Raw genomic sequence first — 17,794 nt, forward strand, 5'->3', positions numbered from 1 at the left:
TTCTTTTTTTTTATTGTTCGTCCACTGGCTCGTTCTTGTTCATAACACCATTAAGAAAAAAAACAAACATATTATGGCTTCCCAATAAGCTCCCTTAAGGTATATTAAATTATTTTATGACGGCTGTTGATATTTTATAGCGAGCTGACACAGGCTGAATATGGTCTCGGAGAGAGTCGTGGATATGGCTGGTGGTGGGACTTCTTCGTTATTCCACATACAGAGCGTGCAAGTCTTCGATATTATCGATAGGGAGGTTCAGTCTGATGAGGACTGGGTCGGTACAGCTGCTGGAGCCGGACCGGTCTGCCGGACCAGCTGGGAATTTGTCCTATCACTCTGAGGCCCACGGGCTGACCGGGGCAAGAGTGGAGGCCAGCAGGCCCCGAAGCCTGGGACTGGCTTGACCGTGAGTCCAGAGGAGGTAGGCTAGCGGCATGGGGAGCAGCCACGGACGTCGGGAGGGGGAAATGGGTGGAGGCAGGCACGAGAATAGCAGGTGTGAGGCCGTATCTGACCTGGAAGACCCTCGGAGGCGCGTGGGGAGCTATGCCGTTCGGGCGGGGCTCCCTTTGCTCCAGCTTCTTCTTCCTTTCTTCTCCTTCCTCCTCCTCCTCCTCCTCCTCCTCAGCTTTCCTGTGCTTTCTTGCGGGCCTGTTGAACTCCTGCATTTTTTCCACCTGAGCCCTGCGGATGTGGTACATCTTCCTGAAGCTTTGGAAAGATTCCAAGAATCCCTCCAGGGGAACCTGACCCTCCATGAACTTCTCAAGAAGATCCTGTGAAGTAGGAGGACAAATAAACAGGTATCAGAGGAGAGGAAGTCAAACAGGATTCGACGACCATGTGGCACAAAATTCCTACATCCTGTCGCTGACTGAATCTGTTAGGGGGGGGGGGGCGTTTGGCTATTTCGATTTCTCTAACGCTAAACAGGAGAATTCCAAATAAATACAAGCAGAAGCTTTTAAGTGAAGAATGAATGTGAAATATTTTGCCATGAAAAATGAGCACGGAGCTTGTCTGCTCCTCAGCTGCAGTACTGATGCAACTAAAGCGCACTCAGCTGGTCCTTGTATATATTTGTATAATGTCTTTCTAAACAAACACACCGCTTGAATATACAACAGGATTAAATAAAACATTATCTTAATGGATCCACATCATATTACATGTGAGGGAGAGCAGGTGGCTGGCTCTGTCTACCTCACTATGTGGGAATGAATAATTGATGTCAGTCTTGTCTGTAACCCCATCCCCTCTTTCAGACTAATATAAAAAAGAAAAAAAAAACCCACTTTACTCACTGTTTGACTATGGTCAATGGGAAATTGTACATCTGTGAAGATCTACACTCACCACCTGTGCTAGGTCAAAAGAAGCTCATGTTTTACCTCATCTGGTCAGAAAAAAAAAGCGAAAATTGCTTCGCCACGAATTTACAACACCTCTCAGGGCTCCGTAAGAGCTGTAATTACTGCCTTATAACTAGTTACTGTTGCTGTAAAAAAAATTTGACTGCGTCATGAAAATATTGAGTTGGGGATTTGGGTTTCTTTTTTCTTTTCTTTTTTTTTTCTTTCCATACAGAGAAGAGAAGCTGATCTAATCTTTAGTTCCTCCGAGAAGTTGATGGAATTAATCCATCCAATAAATAAACAGGCCACAATGTCATTTATATCAAACAGAGCTCTGTTTTTTTTTTCTTTCTCCCCTCTTCACACTGGGAGTCGGCACTCAGCACACTCCTGTTATGATGGAAACACATCATCAATCAGGCCCAGGCAGACCAACGGCTTAAAGTCACAGAGCGATCGATCGGGGGGGTCTGTGTGGGGCGGGGAGGTTGGGGGGGGGGGCAGGTGCTTATTTATGGGTGTCTGACGGACGGGCCACCAAGTCGATCAATCAAAACATCAGAGAGGCAAGTCTGGGGTGACTGAAGGGGGTCGGCTGAGAACACGCGCCTTTTCCGTAATGAGAACAGTCTGCGTTAAGCTTTGTGTTCTTCTCTCCTTCACTGTTCACTCTCTTCTCTTTACCAGGGTCCCCTAATGAACAATAACAATCGGCTAATAGACGAAAAGCTCTGAATATAAAACGATGACGTCCTGTTATAATATTCAACTATGTTAAAGAGAGAGACTGTGTTGAATGTTGTGACTACTATGGTGCTTGGCAAATGTTAAGGATGTTTTTTTTTTTTACAGCGGCCATCATTGCTGGCACTACTTCAACACTTAATGTGATTTGTTGCTCAATTCTAGGAAATACAAATGATACCACGAGTTAGAATAGTGGAACGGACATTAAATCCTTCATAACCGTAAGGATTTCTGACATGCAAAGATGGAACGTACCACACACATAATAGAACAGTACACAGTGCACTGAATATGCTTACGGTTCACTGGGGAGGCATTCGACGCTGAAGCATAATTAATTAAATGTGTGGAAGTCTTCATATTCCAGTTTGGGTGGGGGTGGGGGGTGGGGGGTACTGCGCTAGAATGACATGACTTTGGTGCCATTTCGTCTCATAACTCATTTTAATTCAGGTCCTGTCAATTGATTTTAATCACTGATTCGGATCGCTGTTTAATCTCGGTAAATAATGAAGAGATTGATGGTCTTTGTGGGTTTTTTTTTTCTACATCAGCGTCAATAATACTTTATTACAAATGTATAATCCGTGACACGTTCTGTTTAAATAAAAGCTGTCGGTGTCGCGGAGCGTATACCGCGTCTGGGCAAACGCCTTCCTCAGGCTTCTTCGAATCTCATTCGAAAAAAAAGGACTAACCGTTCCTCACAGTCATGACACGACAGCGAACCTAACCGTGAGTACGTAAAGGCCTAAATATGGATCTCTCGACGGAGAGTAAGACGCGTCTGTTTTTCACTGGAGAGCGGTGTCAAACATAACGCCTGACTGGTTAACAACAGCTCTTCGAGGAATTTGCATAATTTGGAGGATTTTTTTTTTTCCCCCTTTCCCTTAACTGGCTCTCTTATCAGCGGGGAAAAAAGGACTCGATCCCAGGGCACAGACCACTTGACTCACCTCCGACTGCTCCTCAGCCCGGGCCACCTCCTCTTGGAGAAGATTCTGGGCTGTCTGTGGGCTATGCTTCTGCATGTGGGTCTCTGCAAAAAGATGAATATTTCATTTCATTTCATTCCATTGTGTTTCTAGGATAACCTCCCCTCCCCATACATGCACGCACACACACGCACACACACACGCACCCGAGTCCTTTCATAAAAACACAGTTAAATGTTGTTCATGACTGCACAGTTGTTGACTGAGCTAAGGTCAGTGGGCTGCTTGCAAATGAAATATGATTTTAGCCTGTCGGTTGGCTAGCACGTGGGTCGACGCAGCCAACGAAAACATAGTAAAAACATTGTTTGTAATCAATCATTACGGGGTACGCAGCTGAAAGATAAAAAATAAAAACTCCTCAGCTCCGCCGCCTCAGCCTGGAAAAGCCTTTCTAGCGGCCGAGGAGGCTGCAGCCAGGCTCAGCAATGTTTATAGTGTCATTGATAGACCTGAGGGCAAGAGAGGAAACAGTCATGTCCTGTTAGCTCAACTCAGCTGACAAAAGAGGGGGCTTGGTCCCTTGGGGTGTTTTTAAGGGTAACTATGACAACGACTCACTATGCCAGTACGCACATGTGTCTTGGGGGGGGGGGTTTGCGGGGACTCCGGGCGGTGGTAGTAGCAGCAGTTGAAGAGCCAATTTAGTGACCACCAAGAGCAAAGGCAGGTCAAGATGGTGACACTATTAGTGCTCAAAAATGATTTATTTTTGTTAAGAAAAAGACCATCTCTGAAGATCCGCTGATTTAAAGCAGCGTATGTGGACGCCCGGCTCGGCCTTTGGCTGTGAACAAATCCATTCGGTTGTGTCGGGCTAACAGGCGCAAGCTTCACCCAGTGTCTTGGTCTGATTTATGAGGAAACTCTCTCTACTGTAGTAGCACTTGCACTTTTGTCCATGAGATTTGCCGACTAATTTGTCCTGTCACCGCCGTGGAATGAAGCCAAAGTTCTTTTAGAGCCCTTTTTTTTTTTTTTTTTTTGGCACATTGTTCCCGACTAACAGTTCCAACAAGCCCCTCTCTTAGCTTTGCCCGTACATGTCCCGTTTTCACTTTGTCTTTTGCCCGAACATGAATAATCCAAGCCCACTACAGCTTTGGCGGGCTCGGGGGGGGGGGGCTGCTATTACACGTGCGCGTGTACCTTAAAAAGCTACGGCCCTGGAAGCACGTTAGCGTGAAAAAGTGAGAGCGGCGTGCCACGTGCATGACCCCGACTAACCAGATGTTGGCGGCCTAATGGGAGGTGACAGACAGCCAAATAAACACTTGAGGGAACAGCTGTGGGTGACCTACATTTCGTGAAGGAACAATCAAGCTTGCTTGAGGGGGGGGGGGGGGGTGGCAGGAAGGTTGGGAGGGTAGGTGGGGGGGTGGGGGGGGGGGGGGGGGTTGAACTGCTTGTGCTCCATAAGGGCAGGACCCCCTCTGTTCATGTGGGATGGGGAGGAGGGTGTTACGTTGCGTGAGCGATACAGACGGGAGAGAGGCCTTGTGGGAACCGACGGTCGTCACGGTGCTGCTGGCCATAGTCGCTGTCCAAAGCCCCGTTGAAAAACTTTAACGTACACTGGTGTCCTCTGCAGAGAACGATCACGCGAACCTAAACGATAGCAAGCGATCCGAGGTGTTTGGCTCTACTGCTGACCAAACATATTTAAACATGGCTTTCATTAAAATCCAGCTTGAGAAATCAATACGCATTCCCAGGTCCCTCTGTATTCTAATCATTGGTGATGGTGACCGATCTATTGATTGCACCACAAATCAAACCTTCCCAGCGGCTGCTGGCATTAGAATAGCGTCAGCTCGAAACCAAAACAGCTCACCTTCAATCTCTGAAACTAAAATCTGTCAATAAAACAACAGATCTCAAGATTTCCTCTGTACGACTAGTGTAAATCAAGTTTTTCCTTATGAGGAGGCCTAAACTAATATGATGCATATTCTTAAACAGACATGAGCAGGCCTACAGTTTGCTCTTTGCAAGACAGTCATCTTGCCCCGACAGTCTTCGTAACTCAAAAACGTGTTTTTTTGTTTGTTTGTTTTTTTTATCTCTCTACACATGGTATGCTTCTAGCTTCTAAAACATGTCAACAACAAATCTCTCATTCCGCATGACTGAGGGGCAGCCCAGCGATCATAAAAAAGGCGACTGATAACTATCCCGGAGTCCACAACATTAATCAACATGCCAACGACTGAATTAAAGACATTAGAGATAATGAAACAGCCCAGACACAAAGTGATGAAACACCACAGAACGACTGGAGCTAATTCTATTATTGGAGGCGATGTGAAAACAGCTTGAGAGGCAGCGAGACTCGCGAGGGCAAAAATTACCGACTTAAAACCCATTTATGGAAAATATAGGGTCTGAGTTAGCACCATAATAAGGTCAGAGGCAAAATGAAAGTGAATTCGGAACAATATAAATCTCCCTATCTCCCTATTTCTATCTCTGTCAGTCAGCCCCAACTCCACCCCATCCCCCCCCCCTCAACAGGCTGAATGTCTGATCTGGGTTTCTCTGTGCACCATTTATGAGTCATCTCCAGAGTAACTCCAAAAGACATGTGTCACTATCAGAGTTATTTTCAAATAAGACTGGTTGTGAACTGATGAGGTGATGTAGAGCTTCAGTGTCAGGGCAGGCCTAAGCAAGCACAACATCATCTGTGATCACCATCAAAGTAAATTAGCCGTAAATGAGAAATACAGTAGCAGTGATTTGGCAGCTGGATTGTTGGATAAGAATGTATATGGTGTCATTATGATGTTTCCACGTGACAAAATGCATTTGCTAAAAAGTATTCATTTGGGAAGGATGAGATGAAAATTTAAAGCTTTGATATCACTTTGCAACACAACATAAAGCCTTTCTTTCTTCTGGGTGAAATACACACACATGCACACACACACACACACGCACGCACGCACACACGCATGCTGTCACGCACTCACGCACGCACTCATGCACACGTACACTTCCTGTCAAAACAGCTGAACAGTGGGTGTTGTCTTGTGGTCTTTGCAGATAAATACCACCAACTGCTTTCCTGTCATCTGAAAATACTGTCTGTAGGCATTAAAACGAGCCGGTTCGCTTTCTAAACGCACAAAGACCTTCAGAATGCGTCACGCTCCCTTGTTCAAATGGCTAGTGCTTCTCCAAAATGAAATCATTGAATGGACATCTGCAATGCTCTGTCTGGCACTGTCCATGATGCGATTTAATACTGAAAAAAAAAAAAAAGGAAAAAAAAAAAAGAAAAAAAAGAAAGAAACTGCAAAGGGTGAGGGTGCAGAACGAGCAGAGATTATGCACAGCAGCATCCTGAGACATGTTACAGAGTGTTTGCTTTGTTTCCTCAGATACATACGGGGCTACACAGCCCAGGACAGAAAAAAAGTAATGAATTTCAGTTCTGCACAATTACGGAAATGTCAGTGTTAAAAAAAAAAGAAAAAATATATACACACACACACACACACACACACACACACATATATATATATATATATATATATATATATACACACACACACACACACACACACACACACACATATATATATATATATATATATATATATATATATATATATATATATATATGTATGTATGTATATATATGTATATATATATATAAACAAAAAATAAAAAGACTTCAAGGCTTCCAAATAACTTTCATGCATATTAATACCTACTGGTTCTGGGCTGATGCCCTTCAAGCTAGACTTAGAGAAGGAAGAAAGTGCTCAGTTGAACCCAACTTGTTATTTCGCATCATATAAAAATACCTCAATGAAAACAATAAGATACATGTGATGGGAACGCAGGGGTGAAACTAGGACAAAATATTTCAAAAACATTCCCATTAAGTATGTTTGCTTTCAAAAATCCCCTTCTTCCTCTAAGGATAAATGTACCACATCCCATGCGATATCTTCAAAAAAAAAACCAAAAAACCAAAAACATTTCATACACACGCAGCGTTGAAATAATGTATCGTTTGTACTTTTGCGGGGGCTTTTCAGAGGTTTGGTGTTGTCAGTGTTGGTTTGATTCTCAGGGGATACATTTCAAAAGCCTGAGAAGGGCCCCTCTCTCCCACTGTGAATGACTAAGGCCAGTGTAGGGGGGTGGCTCAATAGCCTTAAGCCAACTTTGATAACCATCCCCACACTGAGAGGGGGTGAAACCTACATCCTGTTAATTACAAACTCTCCTACCAGTGAGAACTGAAACACTCTGACAAAAGTGGCTGGCAGGACTCCAGTCTCCACGGTGAAGCATTTAGCCGTGTAATCTACGGGCCATTTTTTTCTTTTTTGGATGGACGTGCCCTTTTCATGCTTCCTATGATGATAGTTTGACGACCCCCTAAACCTTTTTTTTTGGGTTTTTTTTTTGGGAGGGGAGGGGAGGGGGGGGGGGCTGTCTCTCTTTTCTGAAAGCTCCAGATGGGTACACAAGCCTGTCAAGCTGTGAGTTGGATGAGCCCATTTTGAAATGGGGGGAGGCGGGGGGGGGGGGGGGGGGGGGGGGGGGGGGGGGCTTGAGTACCAATACAGAAAGAGTCACTGTTGACTGAGAGGTTGACAAAAGTGTGTCACAGGCAGGCAGGTCATGTTTGTCTTTGACAAGCAAGTTCGTAACACAGGAGAGATTATGAAGGATTTGTTGCAGCTAGCTTGCCTTTCGCAGCCTGAGTGACTAGCAGGTCCTGCAAGCTGTCAGACTCTAGAGAAACACGGAGGTTAAGAATGTGCAACCGACAAAATGAGGGGGGAATGAAAACTGCGTTCGAAAAATTTGGCTAATCCGCCTGCTCGTAGTTCGCCGTAGCATAACGTTTCCAAATCTTTTTCCTAGGTCTCTGAGGCTACAATTAATTACAATTACAATTGCAATTACAGTTTGATGGTGGTCCAACCTATGAATCAAGTATGCTAGAGCTTGGATAAAGCAAATATCTGAGGGTAATTACAGGAACGTTCAGAAAACATTGCCATAATGATCACATTAAATTATAGCTATCTTAATAAAAGGCAGAATTTATTTGAACATTTCGAGAAAAGAAAGCTCCGGCGCCAAGGGAACATTACAACTTTTCACAGTCACACACCACACTTCTCACTCTGTGCTAAACACAGTTATGCAATAGCTTTTCACTGTGAGACCAGACTCTTAGCCAAGCTGCCAGTGAAACTAAGTCATTTTTCACCCCCCCCCCCCCCTCCCCAATTCTCTCTCCGACTCTCGTTCACCAGAATGAGAATCAGATGTTTTGTGGAGGAAGGACTCCCCACCCATCCTGCTCCAAGTTGCAGCTGGAGAGCAGCTACATACGCCGAACCTGGTGACAGGAAGGTGAACATTCCACCCTCCTTCCGTCACTGGACAGCTGCACAGCCGCGCAACTCTGTTTCAGCAGTGTTTCTGTACCGTGCTCTGCCTACATGGCTCTGGAGACAGAGACTTCCGAAATATAGAGTAAAGCTCCATCAGACCATGTAAGCGGGCTAGCAGATATCCTCCGTTGGTCTTTTGTTGTACTGTAGACACTGGAGACAACCCCACCCCCCACCCCCCACCCCACCGTTCCACCTCCCCCGCCCACCCTCCATTACCCTCTCTCTTCCACCTCCTCCTGTCCTCCCCTGCCCATGGTTCAATTTCCTGCTGGCATTTTATTTTCATGCGCCCCAGCAACCATGTTTTAGTCTCTCTCTCTCTCTCTCTCTCTCTCTCTCTGACCAATCTCAGGGAAAAAAAAAAGGGGGTGGGCCCATCACAGAGACTTTGAACAATCATGAGAATCTTAGTCTTGTCTTCAAACACGTTGGAGGTAGAGGCCCGGACAAAGGCCCTTTCAAATGGATTTGCATTAGCAGTTGGTGTGCACAATGAAGGGGAGTGGCAAGGCAGAAGTCAACAAATAATTCATATCTGCGACTGGGAATGCTGGCGAGACGGGGGCGGAAGCGAGGGTGGGATGGGGTCGGGGGGGGGCGGGGGTCTAGGGATTGTGATGGTGGGTAGCCACATCATTTCTTGGCTTTTCCTTAGACTCTGTGAGTTAGTGCAGCTGGAAAACCATGAGCTAATCCGACGCCCTGTACATCCACAGCATGATTAAATCATTCATGTACATGGCAATAGGATGAGGGCGTCATAAGATAAACCAGACATGAGATGGAAAAGCAGAGAGAGAGAAAGAGAGAGAGAGAGAGAGACCCTGAACATTTTAACATCTTTCTCTGAGACGCCAGCAGGTCTTTTCTGATTACAGTCCTTTGTTTCTCAGCAAACACTACAGCAGCCAGCAAGGGCACTACATCGGTAATCAGATTCAGTGTTGACGACCTACGCAGTCGAAAATTCTCCAGCCATCTGATACTGTGTTCTCCACTCTGCATGACTTGCGATTACACTTTGGAGTTGAGGTCACATCCCTCGTGTATACACATAAACAACATTGTGTATTCTGGTTTTATGTGTTCGTCTGTTTAAAAAAAAAAACATCTCCAAAACATCTGGGGCATTCAATTGTATCAACCAATGCTGACCCTGGGATTTAAGACAGCCAATAACAAAAAATACCGTGAGAAACAGTCAAAGTATGTTTTGCCAAGAGAGGAAGAAGAAGAAAAGCAATAATATTTCTTTTATTCTGGCCAAACCGGGGTGAGAATGGGATACGAATGAAAACTGCTGCGGTGCCTGGCCAATGAAACCCGATCGACTGCAGAAGATCACGTCCAGTTAAGCACGGTTATTCCTGGCCGGCGTTGAAATGAGGCAGGAGAACCAGGTGGGGGACCTTTTGGCCCGAGCCCATCCTTTGGGACAAGATAGCCACACTCCACCTATGTGAAGAGGGGAAGGGGAAAGTGGATCTGGGCCAGCTTTGTGTTGAGTGGGTACTATGGGCCTTATCCAAAGGAACTGACCCAATGAATCAACAGTCCAGGAAGGGGGTCAACGTGTTAACTACCATTGTGTTGCATATATTAGGGGCGTGTTGTTATTATGGAACGTCGTTGCCAAGTAGTAGCGAAACATCAGCCATCGAAAGACTCAGCCAGAGTGCCAAATGCTAATCTTAAAATAAAACAGATTTTATTACAACATCCAACCAGAAATAGCTCAAATACCGAGCAAAATGGCTGACTGTAAAGCAGCATTTAATGCGACTGGGAACAAACTAAGAATAATGTGTCTGATGTAGCTGAAATTTGCAGAGAGAGAGAGAGAGACAATCAAAGATCTCATTCATCTGAGGCGCACTGGCTTTGGACACATCTGGGTTGACTTAACAACTTAATGTTGGCTTGTGCCACGTAAGGCTAAAAGTCTTTCACAACTGCCGTTTTTTGAAATGTGTAAGCTGGGGGGGGGGGGGTATCTTGTCTGTAGCAGTGTGAATGATATCTACTGCAAGTCATGTTTATTATTTACGGGCGAAACAGCTGTTTTCTACGTCAGTTCTTAGCAATCGTCAGTACTTGCGTGACTGCTACACTTAGCATAGCTCTTTTTAGTACTGAGAGACCCAAGGCAACTCCGGAACTCACCAAGTCGGCTCTGTTTTTCCCTGCAGGCAGTGGTCAACACAGCTAGCTGCTCATATTTTGCTGCCAGCTGGAGCTTGCCATTCTGAAGCCGAGGACGGTGTGACAGACTCTCCTCTGCAAGGCTACGATTGGTGGTCAACAGCATCTCTCTGTCCACCTGGAGCTCCTGGAACTGAAAACAGAATATCAAAATTAAAAGCCTGGATAGAAACACAAATGAGAAATCAAACTAAAAGGCTTGGGGCAAAAGGGCCAATCAAACTGAAAGACTGGACACACAAGGGTCACTCGAATTTACAAGACACCGGATATAAAGAGACAATCACCCCAGAGTGGATGACAGTTAAATCTCGGAGCAAGGAACACTATGCTAAAAGTTTGGAAAATATCTTAATTCAACTCAAATGAAACTTGACTGAATCTGGTCAAGGGGTCAGGATCATCTGAAGACCATTAAAACTTTAACCCTTTTAAGAATTTCACCAGTAAAACATGTAGTGGAAATCAATGGGCGTTAAACTGTCAAATTATTCAGGTTACATTGAGGTCTCCCTCGCAAGATGGCTTCCATGTGTCCCTTTTGCAACTTGTTCCCTTATCTTTTAACGGCAACAAGCCATTCCGTAAAACCGAAATTCAAAGTGGTTTTAAAAACGCGTGAGACGGCAGCACTCAAGGTCAAGCCTCAAACAGCAGGAAACGTGAAGATCTTGAGTTTTTTTTTGTGTGGTTTTAAGCAATACAGAGAACAGCTCTGGAGGAGTCAATATGACTAACTTTACTCTGTGAGAAGAACCACAGCTGGTTCCTGCCAGACTAGCCCACATCAGGCACTGTGGACAATTCTCTGAGAATGACTGGAAACGCCCACATGCCATGAGAATATGCGCGACAGACCACCCCTGAAGTTATGCACGGTGAGGACTTTGAGAAAAAAAAAAAACTAGACTGTGTTTTCATATCAGCAGGGACTCTCCACCTTCACTGGGCAGCAGTCTTGAATTCTGGGTCAAAATTCTCTTCTCATGTTTCACAGGGCCAGCGTCAGTGGTCTTGAGGCTTTGGCACAAAACCGTAGCTGCCTGCCGCTGAAAACTTGGCACCAAACAAGGTGAACTGGATTTTGCTTAGTTCACATTTTAGGATTTTGATTTCGCTCTGAGCAGAACTCATGACTAGCTCTTAAGAAGTCACTCAGCATTGTGTCGTACTAACCGTTCTTGAGTAAAGGGAGAGAAAAAAAAAAAACAAAAAAATGTATGCACAGCAATAAATAGTAACCAAGCACATTGTATGGACAACGACTTCGTTTAAAAACTCACAAAAATAAAAAAAATATTGCTGGTAAAATGAATGTGTGTGGACGACAGGTAACGATTTCTATGCAAAAAACCAAAAAAAACCAAAAAAGTTTTCTTTGCCTGACAACCCTGTGTCTGTACTTGTACTGGGCAGGCCTGGGAGCGGTGTTGGAGATGATGTCTAACGAAGCAAAAACCCAGTCTGCTGTGTCTTGCTGTGGATCTAATTATAAAAAACAAACTGCGTTTCATAATGAGACATCTTGTTGTAGGCCGGCTGTATTTCAGTTTTACAACGTCCTCTAGAAGGACACTTGAGCAGGGCTGTGGACCACAGGAGCACTCTAGTCATAGGGAAAAGGAGCAATACTCCAAACCATGTCCTCATGGAAAGCATTTGCAATGCTTAGACATCACTTGAAACCACATACCCCAAACCTTAACTGTAATTGTCAAAAGCAGAGCAGGGTTTTGGGAGATTTTGGAATCCCCTTTCTCCCCCTTCGTTCTGCCAGGAATATTAAGATGAATTCTGGTGGTTGCTTTCTCTGGCACATTTATGCCTCAGGAATATGATGAAGCTTGGTAGCGCTTAGCGGGGTATATAAGAGGATTAATGATTTATTTGTCCAATGAATATGAGAATTTCTTCTCATTCCTTAAGCGAGTCTGTGATACTCCCGCTGGGTACAGATCCATTTCAGAGCTCACTTTGCTATGAAGATTGTAAAAATGCCTTTCTCGGTAGCAACCTGGCTGTGTCACAAAGCATATGAAAGCTGATGTATCTGAGCATTTCAAGATTACTCAGAAACATGGGTGATAAGAAAGGTTATTATATTCTGCTAAGCTTACTTGTGGGAGCAATGTGAGCTGATTCACTCTAAACTTTCACATGGTAATAGCACAGGACTACAGGCCTGGTAACACTTTTTCGGTTCCAAGTGACAGTTAACCCTCAAATAAAACCTACAGATTTTATTTATTTATTTGTAACCAGGTGAAATTTAATACTTTGCCAGACCATGGAGTTACTAAATTTTTGCAGTCCATCGTATTTCACTATTGTTGTTGTTGCTGTTGTTGTTGTTTTATAAGAATAGTTTTTGAGATTATCTCTACAAGTCAAACTTTTCTCCAGTTTTTCCTGAACCATAAAAAAGTAGGGATGACAACATAATACTTCCATGTGCTGAAACAAGACCAGATAATCTTTTTTTAATTAAGGAAATCAAAAGCAATAGGTGGGTACAGCAAATACTGATTTACAGCATTTTTCATCAAATCAGCGTGGAGAAAAGCTGCTTTTTTTCTGTTGTGACAAATGTTGACGTGAAATGCCCCCCTGTGAAGTAGTTTACTCTTGCTCTGGTGGATTCAAACTATCAGCATTGCTTTCTCTGACCCATACTGAGTCTTGTCATCCACTAAAACATATTATCATCTGAGAACCTCTTCAGAACCACGTTTTCAGTACAACGGTAGTCTTAATCTACCATAAGTGTGAGAAATGGTCCTGAGTGTTGATATTATCACCATAACATGCAGTCTAACAGTCATAATAAGGATGAGGATGTTCTGGAGGTTTTTTGTTTTTTTTTTATGACAAAGAGCGAGGAAAGGGGAATGCGAAATCTAAACAGCAAAACCATGGTTCTCGTCACTGTTTAAACATGGGAGGGGCAGGAGCTTCCACAACTTTAAGCTCGTCTGTAATCAGGGAAGGCCTCGTTCACTCATCCTGCGTTCCCAGCGTTCACAGCCAGGCCCAGTTCGTTCCAGGGGAACCCTTCTGTGATTATGAATCGTCTTTATGATACACAGATGTTTTGAGTCTCCGGGGATATGTGAAAGCACAGAAAGGGACTTACTGTACCGATGGATCATTTTAATGACGACATATCCTTTTAAGGAACGTGAAAGGCAGATGATAAACGGATCGGGTAATGAATAAATTATGGCTAAAAATACTGATCTTCCCCTTAATCCTGCAAAAAGGAAAACTAGCGTGGCTTCTGTTAGCTTCAATTTTTTTTTTTTTTTTTTCTATCGTCACGGCAGCCAGTCTGATGTGCTTCTAGTCAACTATATGAAATTACGCTAGTTAAGCAACTCACGCTGCGCTTGGATATAGCACGTGTTCACGGTGACATGTGATATGCTGAGTGTCTGTGAAGTACATACAGAGGATTCATAGAAAAATTTATAAACCTGTATCGTAAAGATGATTGCTCACGGGTGTAAGCGGATGCCATCTCATAAATATTTAGGCATTGCGGTGAGTTCATGGTAACCGAAAAGCTGACAGCAACGCCTTCTGAGTTTATTTATTTACACACTTCTGAACTACTTTTTTTTTCTTTCTTCTTTTTTTTGGCATGGTTGCAACTCTTTTGTAGTATTAACAGATTTAATTTGAATAAATTTAAAAGTCTTTTATGAGTTTGAAATGTTTGTGCTTTACTGTGACTAGCGCATTTATTGATTACTTTTGTTCAATTCAGTTTTGACTCCAAATGTCTGAAATGCAGCATTCTTCCTTTGAATTTTCCTGACTTCATCAATTTCACATGTGAATGAAAAATTGAAAACACTGAATCCATTAGCATCATAATATGTGTTTATACTGCCAGTTCCTTTTTTGCCTCTTCTCAACATGCTTACAGGAAATCTGAAACTTTCTACAATGCTTTTGATTTGTGTGTCTGTGTGTGTGTGTGTGTGTGTGTGTGTGTGTGTGTGTGCATCCTGTCTCCAAATCACAATAATACTTCATTCAAAATTTTATAAAAGGATGTTGCCTAACATCAAGGATGTTGATGGGTCTGGATCTCTCCTACAACACCAGAACGACATTGACTTAACCACACTGACGTATTACATAATATTTGTTCTGGGGTTGTTTTTTTTTTCCAAGTGGCAGCTCTCTGGAGCTTTCCTTCTGGTTTGATTTACATATCTACCAGCGCACAATTTACTGTCTGTCATAAGTTAACCAAAGTCAATAACTGTCTAATTCATTCTTTGCTGCAGGAGATGTCTTTCACACTTGTGGCTAGCTAATGAATATTTGGAAAGCGCTCGGCTAGACAGAGCATGCGAAATCTTGGGCATTTTGGCCGGCCGTCAAAAAAAAGAAGCGCTGTGTTTAGATTCTACAGCGTCTCTGTTCTCCTTCCATGTCTTTTCTCCACGTTTTGGGACAGCAGAAGAATCCCAGTCTTATGACGTTTATCCATAATGGCCCGGCTCTTTTTCTCTAAACAGGAATTCGCATACACTATCCATTTCCTGCAACAGCTGCTCCGGTGTCAGTTTGTTCAGACTGCAGTTTGAACCTCAGGGGAATGGGATGCTGATACTGAACTCAGTGTGTTCAACAGCAGCAAAACCAGCTGTATCTGTGGTACTCAAAAAATGACTCGTTTTTTTTTATTTTTCTCAAATGAGATCAGAGCTCATCTTGGTCATTGTGATAGGTGTGAAGTTAAAACAAAAAACAAAAAAAACAAAAACGTGTTAGTTTCTATATTTACCAGAGAGTGATGAGTCTCATTCGTCTTTTCTAGAGGATGTGGTCCCCCATTAATTTCTTATATTTGTGAACAGTAATGCGGCCTTTGTTGATGATGGCTATCCAGTGGCTCAATTCATGACAGTGAACGCTAAGCAATTATACACCGACAAGCCGGCACCACTTACAAACACACTCTCACACACACACACACACACACACACACACAGAAGCTTCCCTCTATCCATCTCACTCAGCCGTTGTGACCCTGTCCGAACAGTTGCCCTCTAAGACCTCACTCCTAATGAACTGAGGCATTTCAATGTGCCTAATGCATCATATGCCTTCAGTGGATTGCCCACAATGGACTCGGCTTCTGTTGCACAATCACATGACGGTCAAACATTACCGTACGTGGAGGAAGGATGAGACATTATCAGTGTACCAAGGGAGGGCAGTGAGAGAGGAAACACCCAAAACAAGTTATGTGCATGAATTGCCACATGGGAATTTGATGCAAGTTCGCTGAACTTTAAAAACTTGTTAAAATGTGGTATATATTTCTTTCTGAACATGGTACAGAGCCTGGGGGTGTGGGGGTGAAAAACCTCTTAAAATGTCTTACAAAGAAATCTCAAACAATTACTTAAAATAATGACCGTCCGTCTATTCTAACCATGGATAAATTCTAGACTAGCATGAAGCTATTCCTGTCTATTCTGCGCTCAGTAATTCCTGGCTTCGGCAGTGCAAGTCTCAAATGTCATGTTTCAGTTTGAATCGGACACAGGAGCATTCTCCAGCAAGCTCCGATTTTCTCTGCACACAGTGAAATGAATGGTGTTTCTGATGGGCTCTGACAAGGACCGTGGTGTGGTGGTGCATGACAATATTTTTGAAATACAATTCCATATTATCAAGCGAGCAGGACATTTAAAAAAAACAAACAGATTTTTAAAACCGACATCATATACTAACTGATTTGTTTCGATGGTTACGAGATTTTCACCAACTGAGCTACATGTAATTAAAATGAGAGGGAGAAAAAATACGTGTCAAGAAAAAAAATCCCTCATGCACAAGAAAAATACACTGGATATTAAACATTACTGACGGCAGGTTTTACAAATGAGCGACGTCTTATATAGACTTTTGATTCGATCACACGTGTTACTTTCTCAAGAAATCTGTCAAGAAAATGTTCCGTTTAAGGATTACGTATATATTACATAAATAACTGATACATCAAATAACATGCTCTGGTTGTTTTCTGATAATGTTCTAATGTTTTCATTATGACAGCGTAATTACATTCTGCACAAAACTATTCAAACCTATGAAATTACAGGAAGGGAGAGCGATAAGCTGAAAAGATCTCAGTTGGTTCCAGGGGTATCGTAGCCGTCTGTAAGCAAAGCCGACTCTTACGCAGTGCTGTTTGGTATGGAACGCGGTTGTTCCACTACTATAGAATTCATGTAAGGGGAGACACGACAGCAAACGATGTAGACCATGCTCGAAAAGCCCACTCAACATATAGTGCATAAATCTGGGTTTAAATACGTTGAAATGGAAAAAAAACGACAGAACATTTACTGGATCACAAATGTTTTTAAAAGGCATGCATGTATTATATGATAATTCAGGTAGGCCTAATTACAATTAAGAAATACCTTTTCATTGAGTCGCACCATCTGATCCATTTTTTCCTCATCTTGAAGAAGCTCCTGTAGTTCGCTCGTATTTCGAGCCCAGAACCCATCTGGGTAAGAGTTTGTGTCCCGTTTTTGGGACATTGCAGTCCCTGTGAAGCAGTTCAAACGACTCTGTTTACCAACTGGTTAAGTTCCATTTCGATTGTTTTAAGTGAAGAGCGAAGCCAAACACTGAGACTCTACTAAGGGAGACCGCGTTGGTATGAAGACCGACCACTGTGGTGGAGACAATGCAAAGCTCTGTGATACGCGTTCGCAACCGTATGCAATTCCTTTGATATCCACATGACGGCATCATACTGCAATCATTCATTACAAACAACAAACGTGTTGTTAAAACACATCGACTCTCTTTTTTTCTTACTTTTCATTGTGGCAGTAGTGCAACTTGCCCAAACCAGAAACAAACACAACTTAACAGCACATGTGCCACAGATACAACAAAGTATATATCATTAGAGTTGAGAAATCATGCCCAGTTCAAATTACACTTCATATAGACATTCTCATAAAATTGCAGATGACCTCTACATATTTAGACATCTTACATATGTTACTGTAGATATTCT

General features: G+C 43.2%; 1 protein-coding gene across 1 annotated transcript; it reads right to left on the reverse strand.

The window, feature by feature from the left end:
- Positions 1-242: 242 nt before the first annotated feature.
- vps37d (VPS37D subunit of ESCRT-I) lies at positions 243-17,312 on the reverse strand. Its single transcript, XM_030793137.1, has 4 exons — positions 17,184-17,312; positions 10,696-10,867; positions 3,065-3,147; positions 243-779 (listed from the first exon to the last, which is right to left on the reverse strand). The coding sequence occupies exons 1-4, from the start codon at positions 17,304-17,306 to the stop codon at positions 243-245; spliced, it is 915 nt and encodes a 304-aa protein (XP_030648997.1). The 5' UTR covers positions 17,307-17,312.
- Between the last annotated feature and the right edge of the window lie 482 nt (positions 17,313-17,794).

The sequence above is a fragment of the Chanos chanos genome, chromosome 15 (genome assembly GCF_902362185.1).
Source record: "Chanos chanos chromosome 15, fChaCha1.1, whole genome shotgun sequence".
Taxonomy (NCBI): domain Eukaryota; kingdom Metazoa; phylum Chordata; class Actinopteri; order Gonorynchiformes; family Chanidae; genus Chanos; species Chanos chanos.